Source organism: Petaurus breviceps, unplaced genomic scaffold, assembly GCF_028583685.1.
Source record: "Petaurus breviceps papuanus isolate PSGF00001 unplaced genomic scaffold, PetGlider_PUasm1.0 189, whole genome shotgun sequence".
Taxonomy (NCBI): domain Eukaryota; kingdom Metazoa; phylum Chordata; class Mammalia; order Diprotodontia; family Petauridae; genus Petaurus; species Petaurus breviceps.
In genome coordinates, this window is record NW_027185809.1 from 3,231,816 (window position 1) to 3,248,122 (window position 16,307).

At 38.7% G+C, this 16,307-nt stretch overlaps 1 protein-coding gene and 1 pseudogene across 1 annotated transcript in view; one reads left to right on the forward strand and one right to left on the reverse strand.

Annotated features, from left to right (window-relative positions):
- MEIKIN (meiotic kinetochore factor) overlaps positions 1–16,307 on the forward strand; it is a 133,688-nt gene that overhangs the window by 100,432 nt on the left and 16,949 nt on the right. The window contains exon 10 of the mRNA XM_069091671.1: positions 4,101–4,200. Within this exon, the coding sequence (XP_068947772.1) occupies positions 4,101–4,200 (100 nt within the window). The remainder of the gene's footprint in view (positions 1–4,100; positions 4,201–16,307) is intronic.
- Positions 8,423–9,398, reverse strand: LOC138163972 (protein SET-like; annotated as a pseudogene).

The following is a 16,307-nucleotide window of genomic DNA, read 5'->3' on the forward strand; positions in this document are numbered from 1 at the left end:
AGGAGTTAGGACACAACTCTCTTACTTGTCATGGCCTAATAGCACATAACTCCCTTTCTAAAGGGTACTCATAGACAAACATGGGTAGGCTGGGAGGAAGGGGGGAATTTTCCCAAGAGCATCTGATAGCTTCAACTGTGAGTAACCAGATAGTTATTAGATAACTGTCTTGAGTGGTAGAAACTTGGCTCAGAAAGGCGTGTGGTTGGGAGCTTGCACAGTGAAGGGAAGAGGTTAGAGCAGAGAAGTAATGGAAGATAGTAGTTGTTAGAGATATACTCATGACTGCCCATTTTAGGGAAGGTGGGTTGCCACCATTCTTCCCTGGCTCTGTTGGTTGATCACACATTGCTTGAGACCACCAGGGGGCCCAAGGTAGTCACTCAACAATCAATTAAACAAGCATTTATTAAGTGCCTACTTAGTTCCTTAAACAATGTTAAGCATTGTCAATACAAATACAAGCAAAAAGACCATGCCCACACTCAAGGAGGTAGCATGCTAGTTTGTGAAGGCAACACATAAAGGGGAGCTGAAAATGGTTGAAGGGAAAAGCAGATTCCTGGATGGGAGCTGGAGGCTACATCCGGACCATAAGAAATGGCTAGTCTGGTGTCCATCCTAAAAATGGAGTTTTCAGAAAGAATTTACCAGTAGGAGAAGGGGTTTGCAGGACGAGAGCCAGTAGGCAGGTCAGCAAAGTGGGCAAGTCCAGAAAATGATGGATGACTGGATTAGGGGTGTTCCCCCAAATGGAAATGTCTTGGATAACTCACCAATAAGAGAAGGGGCCTTCAAGAGTTTCTTTGGAAATTACTGGTGTAGCACTATGGTGTGTGAGAGTTGGGTTTAAAGGGTAGTAAGACCACACAGGGATAGCAGTTAACAAAACGTGTTTGCTACTCACAAGGGAAGAAGAATAGATACCCCTAGGGAGGGTAGTATGCAGCCTCCATTGGCTGTGGTCTTTGGATAGCATGGAGTGGGCGCAGGGGGCCAAGGGAGAGAATTCTGCACATACACCACACAGCAATGCCATAGCATCAATTCACCAATCCCTCAAGACTTAAAACTTAGATAAAGTTTAGGCAAAGAGCTTATGTGACACTAATTAAAAGGAGCCTGGCTCATCATTCATAGATGAAGGTAGTCATATAGTTGGGACCAGTGGAAAGATGATATTTTCTAAACTACCTAATAAGTAGTGGGGAGTAAGGCCAAAGGTTGAAAGGAGCTTAACTCTGTACAATTAGTCTAGAGGTTGAGAGAGGGTGGCTTAATGCCTGGAGTCACATATGCATACTGAAGCCATATCAATTAAACTGGTTTTCATTGGCTCACAAACACATAATAGAATTTAAAGATAATTTTGTTGCACATGTGGTTATATGGCAGAGACCTAGGTAAAAGTGCAAAGTGGATACTTCTTGTCCATAGGGCTGGCTCTTTTTGTATACCAGATATTTAGTGGCAGTCAAAATCTTTATTCTGCTTTGGCTAACACACTTTGCCTATTTTTTTTTAATTATTTTACAACCCACCACATTTGCATTTCATCTGAGTGCTTTGGAATTTAGACTCTATATTTCCCCAAAAAGAGCTTCCATTCCCTCTATGATACTTTCATGGAGACCTGTAATAGTAATGTAACTTGAAGTTCCTTTTGTTTTGCTAAACTGAGAGTACTTAGCACCTAGTTCAAATTAAGCCTCTATTAAAGAAATAGAAAGTAGGAACTCCTGTTGCTGACTTATCAGGAAGGGGCTGAATAGAGAGGAGCAATACTGTATATAAGGAAAGACCCTGGCTGGGAAAGACACATCTTCTTGGAGCAGGCTTCATGGAGGCAGAAGCTGCTGCCACCAGGAAGACTGAAGAGGAAAAGTCCCCCAGGCTGGAGAATGGTTTTGATTTTGAAAATCTGGTTGGAGTGATTGTGATTCTGGGAAACAGCTGAAACTTCTGCTGAGTCTGAGGGCCAGCTGGAGCTGCTGAGGCTGTTGAAGATTTCCAGTGGCCAGCCAGAGCTGCTGAAAGACTGAAGAAGCATGATTGTGACGCTGGTACTTTGATTGAACCTGTTTGTGGCTTTGTTAAGCCTTAACTTCCCAGGAACAGAGACTGTGAAGGATTTAAGGTAGACTGGATGCTGTGAGCTTCAGCATGGAACAGGAAGTGCATGGAGAGATGGGCAAGGATCTGGGAGCTGTCTGCCTTTGAACCCAGGTGAAAGTTTGGTGAATCCAGGTAGGACCTGGGACCATGGAAGGGGATCCAGGGAATCTGAGAGACCACTCCGAGTCAAGCTGAAAGAAGACTTCATTTTGATACTGTGTCTTGACTGAGAAATTGTAATTTACTAGTGACTTAGGGGTGGAGGGCTTGTGTATTTTCTGATGATTGAATAGTAAATTATGACTAAATAATAATTGATTTGTAACTTAGTGTGCCGTATGAGTGGAGAACTTTGACTATTGTACTTTGTGTCCCTTAAGGAGTCAAACCTCCTTAAGGATGAATGAATGATTGAAATGATTGAATGATTGAGTTACTAAATGATAGTTCTTTGTTCAAAACTTTGTGACCGCTATGGTGAAAACTATGTATCCATTTTCTGTGATAAGTTGTTGTGAATGCTATATTTTGCTTTTCTGTGATAAGGTGTAACATTGTGAATGCTGTACCTTGATTTACTGTGAATGTTTTGCTCTGATTTGTTATGGAATAAATAGAGTGTTCACTGTACTGTGTAATCAGAACCTTGAAAAGCTGTTCACAGCAGCAGTCCTTTGGAAAGCTAATGCTTGGCTTTACAAGACCTTAGGAAAACTATGTGATATAATGCAATTTAGAGTGCTGTGTGACTTAACAGATAAACTTAGATAAAAACTATACTGTAAATGGAACATTAACAGACAAATTTTCAAGTGATAAAATATATTTGAGACCTGTTTCTAGACAAAGGAACTCTTCTTGAATAGCTCTTGAGTGTATTGTAAAGAATGTAAGGTTCATATCAAGGAAAATTTAGGTTTAAAGCCTAATGATGATGTTTATGAGCTGTGTGACTATGTTTAAACCATTTGATTTCTCTGATAATGTTTCCTTATCTACTATGTATTAAAAAAAAAAACATCTAGGGGGATGGCTTGGTGGCACAGTGAATAGATCACTGGCCCTGGAATCAGGAGGACCTGAGTTCAAATCTGACCTCAGATACTTAACACTTACTAGCAGTGTGACCTTGGGCAAGTCATTTAACCCCAATTGCCCCTCCTTCCCTCCTCCAAAAAAAAAAACAAAACAAAATCTGCTGTCTTAGTTCACAAAGTTTATGAGATAATGAATGTATAGGGCTTTGTAAATCTGAAACATTACACAAGGGTCAGCTGTTGTTTAGAATGACTCCCACCAGGACACAAAAGATCAGAAACTCAACTCCCTGGTATGAAAAGTTATCACTCTAGGTAAAAAAGTTCTTTAGAACATGTGATTTTTTTTTTTGCTTTTGGGGGGCAGTTGGAGTTAAGTGACTTGCCCAAGGTCACATTCCTAGTGAATGCTAAGTGTCTGAGGCCAGATTTGAACTCAGGTCCTCCTGACTCCAGGGCCAGTGCTCTATTCACTGCACCACCTAACTGCCCTTATGTTACTAAATTTTTTTTTGCTTTTTTTTTATTTTGGAGGGCAATTGGGGTTAAATAACTTCCTCAAGTTCACATGGCTAGTTTTTGTGTTAAGTGTCTGACGCCAGATTTGAACTCAGGTCCTCCTGACTCCGGGGCTGGTGCTCCATTCACTGCACCACCTAGCCACCCCTTAGAACAGGTGATTTAACATTCAAGGGATTATCCTTCCCCAGATAAGAAGTTGCCTGTTCATTTGAACACAGTGGAAATCAAAGTCTACAGTAGCAGATTCTGAATAGAATTTATTTATATTATATCCATATTAAGCCATTCATTTTCTCTGCCCCTAGTTTCTTCATCTCAAACTGGGACTTGGGAAGATTATTTATTTTGTAGCAGAAGTAAAGCAGCTTAAAGAAATAAAGCATCTGGGATAAACCATACTATATTGGTTTTTTTTTTCTTTTTCAGGTTTCATGTACTACAAATGAACTATGCTGTATTGTTAAAGCATCACCAAGAAACAAATCTATGAAGACGCCATGTTGCCCTTCCAAAAGAGTGCCTGAAGGTAACGGAATCAAAGCAATATACCCTTTTTAAATAGCATGATGTTTTTCATGTTAAAGATGAGTTAAACTTGTTTTCCTGGTTGGACATAATTGCCTTCATCAGATATATGTGCACAGTACTCTGCTAAGTGCTTGGGAGATACAAAGATAATGAAGGCATTATCTTAGCCATTATAATCTAATAGATATATCACATACATAAATAACAAATACAGAATATACTATGATAAATGTATAAAAGAAACAAAAATTACTCTTTATGCAAGGATCAAGGAAGGGAAAATAATTTCTGATTATGGAGAGGAGGAAGATAGGGAATGTGTGTGTGTGTGTGTGTGTGTGTGTGTGTGTGTGTGTATGAAGGGAGAAGTTGAAATTTGGAGGAGGTGACCTTTGGTCCAGCTTTTGAAAGATGGGTATCTCTTTAACATTTGGGGATGAGAGGGCTGATGCTTCAGCCATAAGAATGTTGTAAGTAAAGACATGGAGAAGGCAGAACAAAAGATGAATACAGCAGTTGGTGAGTGGACTATCTTGACTGAAATGTATTGTGCCTCTGTCATCACCTGAGCAATGCCATATCCATAAAGTGTGCTACACAGAATCAGCTGATGAAAGCCATTAGCGTGTTTGTCACCACTGAGATAGATGTCAGTCAGATCATTTCTTACTAGGAAAAGGCCCTTCAGCCAGATTTGATTTTAGATAGAAAGATTATCTATTTATTATTATCTATTATGATATCTACAATCACAGGAAATAGTTTTCCTTATGAAAATCATTACACATCCTTTGATTTGACTCAAACAGATAAAAATGTTAATAGCAACCAGCAATCCATCATCTGGCTCAAGAAGCTTTTAGTGTATGTTTTAATGCATTGATTTTGAAAGCTCTTGGAGGATGGGGTCTTTGCAATGGACTTGTCCTGTCAAAATTCAAAGTAGGGAAAGTGCTGTCAAATGACATACATCTTGATGGTCTATGATACTGTACAGTGAAGTAGAGACATTTGTTTTGGTCATAGTGCTTTGAGGAATAGGGTGTGATAATTAAGTGAATATATTAATTATAAAGCTAGGTGGCATGGTGGATAGAATGCCAGTCCTGAAGTCAGGAAGATTTATCTTCCTGAGTTCAAATCTAGCCTCAGACACTTACCAGCTTTGTGATCCTGGGCAATTTGCTTAACCCTGTTTCCCTCAGTTTTCTCATCTATAAAATGAGTCAGAAAAGGAAATGACAAACTAATCTGGTATCATTGCCAAGAAAACCCCAAATGGGGTCACAGAGTCATACATGACTGAATAACAACAACATTAATTATAAAAATGAGTCAGTGCATACTTGTATTAAGTATGGGGCCAAGTAAAAAAAATAATTGTTATTCCTTATTGTATTTATTATTATATCTTATGGTACTTTTATATTTTTCTCATTATATTTCTAAAATTAGTTTGAAAATATCAGTGATGTTTTATTGCTTAACAACATTGAAAACTCCTTGATTTACTACCATTTAGTTATTAATGTCTTCTCTAAATATCTCCTTGTGTATTATTGACAAATTACAATTTACTTAGGCCTTTATAATTGTTGTATATTTATGTATTGCTTTGTTTTTCAAATGTTTGTGGAAATAAGACTGAACAGGGAAGCATGACAACATTAGAAGTTTAGAATTAATCAGTGGGCAATAGGAAACCATTGAGGAGCTTCAGATAGTAGAACAACATGATCAGATCTTTTTTGTGTTTTTAAGTTTTTTTTTAATTAATGAAATTCTGTTTTCTCTCTTTCCACTTCCTGTTAGAAGTAAAGGGAAATAAGCAAAAGGAAATCTTCTGTAACAAACATATGCAGAGTTAAGCAAAACAACTTCCCCTATCAGCTACTTTGAAAAAATATTCCTCAATCTGTATGCTAAATTCATCAACTCTATTAGGAAATGAGTAGCATATTTTATCATGGGTCCATTGGAATTGTGATTGGTTGTTGGAATGTTCAGAGTTCTTAAGACTCAAAGTTATTTGTCTTTGCAGTGTTTTTTAATACAAATAGTTCTCCTTATTCTGCTTGCCTCTCTCCACATTAGTTAATACAAAGCTTCCTAGGTTTCTGCAACCATCCCCTTATTTCATATCTTACAATATAATAATATTCCATGACATTCATGTACCTTAATTTATACAGGTATTTCACAGTTTATAGATTTTCTGAGATTTGGTTATTCGAGTCCTCTATTATTAATTGTTTTTATAATTTGTTCTTTGACCTATTCATTCTTTTGGATTAGATTATTTAATTTCTAATTAATTATTAATATTTACTTCAAAGACTATTGAATATTTATTGTGTTGTGGTTTCAAAAGGGTACATTTAATATTTATGCTTTTCTGCATTTGAGTGTAAGATTTTTGTGCTCTAACACAGTTTTTGTGAAGATGCAATGCACAGCTGAGAAAAACAGTATACTCCTTTCTATTTTCTTTAATTTTCTCCAGCAGTCTATCATTACCTTTGTAAAATTTTGTTCATTTCCTTGACTTCTTTCTTACTTATTTTGTTGGTTAGATTTATCTAGTTCTGAGAGGGGAAAGTTGAGGTCCCCCACTGATATAGTTTTGGGGGGTTTTTTGTTGTTTTTTTTTTAATCTTTATGTTCCTTTATTGGAGCAAGATTCCTGACCATATACAGTGATGCATTACTAAACACAAAGACCTGTGCAGAAAAATTACATTCTATCCATCTAAACAGGTTTTTGTTACACATTGCCTCTTGATGGAATAGTTCTCTATATTGTTTCATACATCAAAAAGCTTTTGCATTTTAACAGGCCAGTCTTGAACTCACATCTTTAAAAATATATGTGGCAGAAAACTTTAGCTACTAAATTTTACAGCATTAGAAGCCTACAAATTAGGTAGCAACTTTCGAAAAATGTTTATATGCACCATGGCATTTAGCAAAGCAAAGTCTTTATCTCACCAGGTTAACAAATAGTTTCATTTGGATTGTTTTTTGCTTAAGAGGTGGTATTTAGAGGAAACAGAATGAAGTACTCCTAACCTGAGTTTCTTATCTGGAGGCAGCCACTTTTAATTGATGGTTTACTCCTCCTGAGACACTTTATAAAACCAACAAATATATATCAACACCAGTTCTAGTTGTAAATTGGACACTATAGCACCAGTTATGTCTGACTGGAGGCACTAACAGCAACATTTTTGCTGTTCAATCAACTCCATGTATCTATTAGAATATCACAACCTATGAAGCAGCTGGATTTTCTTTTTAAACATAAGTGTGCACAGCACACTAATAAATGCTTTTTGATTGCCAGACCTACTCTGTACTTGATAGCATAATTCACGGATGAATTCCAGCCACATTACATTAGGGTATTTTACAGCTGTGGACAATGGCACGCTGACTTTTTGACTCAGTTCTAGTAGATCAGTCCATACAGCCCCGAGGTAATTTTGCAAAGTGCACATCATAACAGTGATCAGACAAATGTGCCGTATTTGGTGACACTGAACGTTCACCAATAATTGCGTCAGACTTGGAAGGGGAGGTCTACAATATAGTCTGTTCTGAGAGAAGACCATCAAATCCTTTGTGTACACACTTAGTTTTATTGTCACAAAGCAACTTTGTCAATTTGTCAATGATGTCAATTCCCAATAAGATCCCACAGGTTCTGCTGATTGTCCATTGAGGTGGCAGGGCTCAAAGTCATCATTAGGAGAGAATTTTATTTTAAAACTGTTATCTTAAACTGCAAGGATGTCTGTTAAACATCACAATTAAACATGCCAAAGGAGAAGAAGCCATGTTGTTAAAATGCCCACTTAACCCACCCAAACATCTCAAACTCACCCTTGCTGACCCCATGGGCTTTTTTTTAAACAAGAGAAAGTAGACAGATACATGTTGGTAAATGCTAACTGTCCATATTCACATAGAGACACAGTGTAATCTCTGAGCCCAATATACAGAGAAAGAAGGAAAAAAGCTAGGATTCTATGCACTACTACACAGGGGCCTAGCACCCTTCAGCTTCCAGCAGTGTGAAGGGAGCAAAAGGTTTTCTTTTTTCCCCACAGAACACAGTGTGTGTTGATTCCATAAACAGTTTGTTTTTAGATAGGAAGGGATTAAAATATGAACTTGGAACAGAAACTGGTAGAGATTCTTTTCCCACTGTATTCTGCCTAAGGTATTCCCCCCCCACACCCAAAAAAAGTTGTGAACCATGGTGTAAAGAGGAGAGAAAGAGACCTCAAGAGAACAAGGTGAATGTGCACAAGAGAAAAAATAACAATAAAAAGGCTGCAACTTGCTCCCAGGGACTGAAGAAAATTAAAAAGGTAAAAGAAGGTTTGGAATCCATCAGTGTTCTATTAGTCTTCTTCTCCTTCATCATCATCTTCATCTTCTTCACCTTCTTCATCAATGTCCTCCAATCATTCTTCATCATCATCATCATCTTCATCTTCTTCACCTTCTTCATCAATGTCCTCCAGTCATTCTTCATCATCATCATCATCATCATCATCATCATCATCATCATCATCTTCTTCTCCTTCCCCTTCTTCACCATCCATATCAGGAACCAAGTAGTACTATAACGGATTTGGCCAAATACCGTCTCTGATGAGCTCTCCCAGTTCCTCTGCGCCTGCATCAGAAGGGTCAGTGACCCAAGTGAAGAAGCGTTCTGGTTCTTCATGCTGCCTCTTCCGGCTGGCTTCATTCTGTCTGACTTGAACGTTTCGTCAAGTCCTTCCCAGATTTCCATTTGATTTCAGTTGATTTTGAAGATGGATCTCCACTTTCATTAAGATGAAACTCTTTGGAGAGAACCTTATTTTCGAAGTAAGGGTCTTCATCAAAATAAAAATCTGTTCTGTAACCTGATTTAATGTCTTCAAACTCTGGTCAAACAATGCAGTGCCTCTTCATCCCCCTCCCCAAGCACCGCAGATACTTGCGGGTGGTTGACACACGCTGTCACCCAGAAGTTTGGCATTTTGGCGATGCTGGAGGAAGGCTTGGCGGACTTGGTTATATTTCTGTTGGTCCTCACTGGCTGCTCATGCCGTCTGTCCATTTCATTCTGTGCTTCAGCAATAAGTTCAATTGCTCTTTTTCTGAGGTCTCATCGGCTCCGTCGTGGCCGACATGGTGGTGCCCTCTCCGCGCTCACCGGCTCCGGGGAGGAGAGAAGGGAACGGGGGGCAGGGGGGCACTGCCTTTCAGCTCACACACCACGCGGGGAGGGTGGCTTCGCTCGGTCCCTGCGCTCGGGGCTGTGGGGGCCCTCGGCCACCTCCTCCTGGGTCTTCGGGCGCTCTCTCTCCGCGGGGCCTGACAGGGAGGGGAAGGGGGGGACCCCCGAGGCGGGGAAGGGGAGGGACGGCGGCAGGATCTTCCTCGGTCTGAGGCTTCTGCCCCTGCTCACAGAGATGCGTGGACCGCGCTCTTTCACTCAAGCTCTCGTCCTCTCTTCCCAGAGCCGCCCCCTCCACCACCAACCACTGATACAGTTTTACTGTCTGTTTCCTCCTTTGATTCGTCTAACCTTTCCTTCCAGAATTTGGATGCGAGGCCTTTGGTGGATATATGGTAATTGTTGATACTGATTCATCATATATGGTGCCTGTTAGCAAAACGTATTTTTCCCAATTATCTGTTTTAATTAGGCCTGTTTTGCTTTTGCTTTGTCTGAGATTATAATTGCTACCTTTGCTTTATTTACTTAAGCATAATAGATTCTGCTCTAGCTCCTTATTCAACTCCATAGGTGTTTTCTGTTTCAAGTATGTTTCTTGTAAACCATATATTATAGAATTCTGATTTCTAATGCATTCTGATATTGTCTTCCATTTTACAGGTGAGTTTCATGGGGCAGCTAGGTGGTGCGGTGTCTAGAGTACCAGATCTGAAGTCAGGAAGACGAGTCTTCCTGAATTCAAATCTGACCTCAGACATTTACTAACTGTGTGACCCTGGGCAAGTCATTGAACCCTATCTGCCTCAGTTTCCTCATCTATAAAATGGGCTGAAGAAGGAAATGGCAGACCCCTCCAGTATCTTTGCCAAGAAAACCCAAATGGGATCTTGAAGAGTCAGACATGACTGAAACTGCTAAACAGTAACAATAGCCACAACAAAAAACCCATTCGCATTTGTAGTTAAGATGGCTAACTGTGTACTTCCTTCCATTCTATTCTCTTCTGTTTATCTTTCTCTTTTTTACCCTGTCCCCTTCTCAAAAATCTGTTTTCCTTCTGACTACTACCTTCTGTTATCAACTCTCTCTCTTACCACCATCCATGCTTTTTCTTAGCCCCTTCCCTCCTCCTTATTGGATAAGATGAATTTCTATAGGCAACTCAGTGTGTGTGTGTGTGTGTGTGTGTGTGTGTGTGTGTGTGTAGTCTTCCCTCCTTGAACCAGTTCATTTAAAAGTGAGATCCAAGCATTGTTTATTCTCCCTAACCCCTCCAATTTTCCCCTCTATTATAAAAACTTGTCCTGTATGTCTCATTTATGTCAGATAATTGTCTACATTCTTCTTCTTCCTTCCCCTTCTCCCACTGTATCTCTCTTTCTCATGCTTCAGTTCTTTTTTGAGATCATCCCAACATATTAGACTCCCATCTATGCTCTTCTGTCTAAGTAGACTCTTAACTGCCCTAATGATGATATTGTTCTTAGGGTTATGTGTATCATCTTCCCATTTGAGACGGAATCTCCCCATCTCACCTGAGCTAGAAATGCAGTGGTTACTCACGTGTTCAGTTCTAATACTTATCCTGCTTATTTTTCTAACCTGGGCCCATTCCTACCCCTCTGGTGGCCCTCCAGTCCTGGGAGCTTGCCACATTGGTGCCAGACTCAGTGTGTACATCCAGTTGATCTGAGCCCTGTTGTAGGTTAGCCTCAGCCTCCCCAGAAATAGGGATTACAGACATGTACAATGTCAGGCGGGCTTCTGTAAGAATTTTTCCCTCCTTTAACCCATTCAGATGAAAATAAAGTCCATGTATTACCCACTCCTTGCTTTTATAGTCTTCTACTATATACTTCGATTATAGGAGATCCTTCCTCTTTCTTTTTCCCCTAGTGTGTTCCTTTGCTCTTCCCTTTCTTTTATTTTAAGACCAATGAAACATTATAATCCATTTCCAGGCCCCCCGTCTTGATTCCCTTTGTGACCCTTCATGATATTGGGGTTGGGAGGGGATTTTTGCATCATCTTCCTCCATTGGAATTTAAACACAGCATCCTTTTGAGCTTTATGATGTACTAGATTACATTTACCTTTCTGTGACTGCTGTGTTTGTTTTTCACCATTTCTATGTGCCTCTGACCTTCTCAGGAGGAAGTTCTCTACTACATTAAAGATTTATTTTTTCTCCCTGTTGGATTATACCCAGGTTTTCTGAGTAAATTATTCTTGTTCGGAAGCCTGTTATCTTTTGCCTTTTATAATATCAAATTCTAAGTTGTTCATTCCTTCTCAGTTATAGATGGTAATTTTGGGGTGATTGTGACTATACTACCTTGGTACCTGAATTCTATCCTTCTAGTTGCTAGCAGGATTTTTTCTTTGACCTGGAAGCTCAAGATTTTGACTATCATGTTCCTATGATAGGATTTTTTCTATTTTTACTTTGCCCTATTATTCTTGTACATCTGAAAGTTTTCTTTTGATTTCTTGAAATATCATGCTTTAGCGGCTAAGTGGCACAGTGAATAAAGCACCAGGCCCTGGAGTAAGGAGGACCTCAGTTCAAATCTGGCCTTAGACACTTAACACTTACTAGCAGTGGGACCTTGGGCAAATCACTTAACCCCAGTTGCTCGGCCCTCCCCCCTCCAAAAAGCAAAAAAAAAAGAAGAAGAAGAAGAGGACAAAATGAAAGAAATTCTCAAGAAGTACCTTTCAGTTAAAAGTATCTTTCATATGTCCAATCAAATACTTAAGTTTTACCTAGAACAACGCAAGGTATTAGTAATGCTACTGGGGACCATGACAAGGTCTTTTTCTCTTGTTCAATGTTCTTCTCAAATTGTAGCCCCCATAAATGAACATACATACTCTAGATGTGTCCTTTTTATTTTTTTTATTTTTTTGGAGGGCAGTTGGGGTTAAGTGACTTGCCCAAGATCACACGATGGGTTTTTGTGTTAAGTGTCTGAGGTCACATTTGAACTCAGGTCCTCCTGACTCCAGGGCCGGTGCTCTATTCACTGCGCCACCTTGCTGCCCCTCTAGATGTGCCCTGATCACAGGAGAATCTCTTAATGCATTCTAGCTTTTTGGCTTATCATGTTACATTCTTGATTCATTGAGTTGGAAATCCACAAAAATATCAGATCTTATTCAAATTAATTACTGTCTAGCCATGCATTCTTCATCTTGTATCTGTTAAGTTAACTTTTTAAGCCAACTTGGTTCAGTGTTGTAGCTCATGGAGATCTTTTTGAATCCTGACTCCATTAACTAATGTATTGGCTAATTTTATAAACATTTAACAAGTATTTATTAAGTACTTCTCTGTCCCAGGCACTGTGCTTGGGTATTAGGGAAACAAAAACAAAAAAATGAGAAAGTCTCTGCCCTCACAGAGTTTTATATTCTGTACAGGGAGACAGCATGTATAATAATATATTAATATATATGTGTCACATATAATATATGAGAATATATAGAATAAATGCATATAAGATAAAGGCAAAATAAGTACAAGATAGTTAAATATGAGACAGTTAATAAGGGAGAACTCTACCATTTGTACGCATCAAGTAGAAGATGCTTGAGCTTCATATTAAGGAAAGTGAGGGATTCTCTCAGATCAAGATGAGGAATGAATGCATTCCTGGCATTGGGGGGTAGCCAGTGCAAAAGTGCAGAGACAGAAGATGGAACGTCACGTATGACAAACATAGAGAAGGTCGATTTGACTAGATTCCATCATGTGAGGTGAATAATGTGTAATGAAGACAGAAAGATATGTTGGAAGCCAGATTTATATTTTATACAAGAGGCAGCAAGAACCACTGGGGTTTAATGAATGTGAGCACTGGAGTGATATGAGCAGATCTACACTTAAGGAAAATAACTTTGTAGAGGATTGATTGGAATGGAGAGATACTTGAGGCAAAGAGACCAGTTAGGAGACCATTGCTATAGTCCAGGACAGAGATGGTGAGGGCCCAATCTAAGGAGATAACTTTGCAAGTAGAAAGAGGAGATCAGATGCAAGAGACTAGGTGGTACAAATGACTTTTTACCTTGGTAGCCTTCTGTTTCCTTAGCCACAGAACAAGGATAATTAAATCTTCAGTACCTATCTCACAGGGCTGTTATGTAGATCAAATTAGGTTATATATTTAAAGAGTTTCACCAACCTTAAAGCACAGTGTAATTATCAGCTATTATTATTAGATAACTAGCTAGTTATGTTATACCTAAATTCAATAACTACATGGTTCATTAATGGAATAATTTTCCTTTTAAAGAATTGTTTACTCTTTTCGGTATTTTACATAAAAGTCTTGTCTCCAAAATAAAAAAAATATTAAGTAGTGTAGGGCTAAAGAGAAATCCCTGAGACACTCCACTGTAAACTTCCAAGTTTATATCAAATCATTCAGACCTATATTTTGGATCTCTACAGTCAGTCACATCTCCCATATAATAATGTGGGAAACTTTGTCCTAATGCTTTGAGAAAATCTAGGTAAACTCTTGTCTATTCTATTTCTCTTGTAATACTGTCGATAAAAAGGAAGTAACTTTCATTTTACCTGATTAGCATTTGATGAAGCCATGCTGTTTCTATAATTATTGCTTCCTTTTCTCTAATCATCCTTTTGATGATATGTTACAGAATTTTGCAGCAATGAAAATTAAGTTAACTACCCTTTTTAGGCTCCATTCATTCTCTTCTGTTCTTTAAAAAAAAATGGAGTATTTATCCCCTTTCAAGTCCTATAGTACTTCTCCCATTCTTCACAATATCTCAAATTTCGATAAATAGTGGCTCAGTTATCAGATCTAACAGGTTTTTTTAATTACTTAGGAATGTACCAGTTCGTCTGGTCCTGGTTCTTTGAATTCATTAAGACAATGAGGCTCTCTTTACCCCTTTTTATCTTTTCCTCATTAGCGATTTTTGTGCTGTTTGCAGAAAAAACAAAGACAGGAGAATTATTGAGCAAATCTCTGTCTACTGTCCATTGAGTATTCACTCCACATCCCATCCATAGCAATGTAGCATCCTATCCCTACTTTTCCCTACTTTTCCCCTTTGTCATTAATAAAATTTAAAAACCCTTTTTGCTGTCCTTCTCTTTCTTCACAGGCCTCAGCTCATTTTGACCTTTAGCGACTCTAGCCCTCTTCTTTCTTTTACTTTTAGTTTTCCACATTCACTTTTATAAGATTCTGAGTCCCAGATTTTTTCTACTTCCTTCCCTTTCCCCCTCCCCAAGACGCCATGCAATCTGATATAGGCTGTACATGTACAATCTTATTAAACATATTTCTATGCTAGTCATGTTGTGAAAGAAGAATCAGAACCAGTGGGGGAAACCACAAGAAAGAAAAAACAAAAAAAGAGAAAACAATATGCTCGATCTACAGTTAGTTCTTTTCTCTGGGTGTGGATAGCACTTTCCATCATGAGTCCATCGTGATGAATTGTCTTCGATCATTGTATTGCTGAGAAGACCAAGGTCTGTCATAGTTGATCCTCACACAATGTTGCTGTTACTATGTACAATGTTCTCCTGGTTCTACTCTCTTCACTCAGCAACAGTTCATGTAAATTTTTCCAGGTTCTTCCGAAATCTGCCTGCTCATCATTTGTTATAGAACAGTAGTATTCCATTACATTCATATACCACAACTGGTTCAGCCATTCCCCAATTAATGGGCATCTCCTCAATTTCTAATTCTTTGCCAACACAAAAAGAGCTGCTTTAAATATCTGTGTACATGTAAGTCCTTTTCCCTCTTTTATGATCATTTTGGGATACAGACCTAGAAGTGGTATTGCTGGATCAAAGGGTATGCAGTTTTCTAGCCCTTTGGGCTAGATTGCTCTCCAGAATGGTTGGATTAGTTCACAACTCTGCCAGCAATGCATTAGTGTTCCAATTTTCCTTCATATCCTCCAACACTTATCATTTTCTTTTTGTGCCATGTTAGCCAATCTGATAGGTGTGAGGTAGTACCTCAGGATTCTTTTAATTTGCATTTCTCAAATCCATAGTGATTTAAAGAATTTTTTTCATATGACAATAGGTAGCCTTAATTTCTTCATCTGAAAACTGCCTGTTCATATCCTTTGACCATTTACCAATTGGGAAATGACTTGTATTCTTATAAATTTAACTTGGTTCTCTATATATTTTCTTACAGGACCTTTTTAAATTCATCATACGTTATGTGCTCTTATTTACTTCATCAATACATATCTCTTTAAAATCTGTTGGATGATGACATCCTGATGTTTCCACATCATTCTCTTAGGAAGAACTGAGGTTGATCTACATCTATAATGAGAAAGAACAAGAGTCAGTAGACAATAAAGGCTCCGAGTCATCCTGCATCGTATCTCAGACTAACATCGGAGCTTCCAAAGTCTTTATTCTTCGCTTGACCCATACCAAGTAGAGACATTAGGATAGTATTAGTAGTAGATTTATGATAAACTATTTTATTTTACTTTACTAACAACAGGTATTTTTATTAAGAACTTACTGTGTTGGGGTGGCTAGATGGCGAAGTGAGTAAAGCACCAGCTCTGGAGTCAGGAGGACCTGAGTTCTGTTCTGGCCTCAGACACTTAACAACCACATCAAAAAATTAGCCGTGTAACCTTGGGCAAGTTACTTAACCCCAATTGCCTTCCAAAAGGCAAAAAAAAAAGAGAGAGAGAGAACTTACTGTGTTCCAGGCATTGTGCTACATTCAGATGAGGAAAGACAACACATAAAAGGGAGCCGAGGATCAGGGAGAAAGGTTTTGGGGGAATAGAGGGGGAGATTTGGGGACAGATAGTGGCAAAGTCAGAAAAGTTAG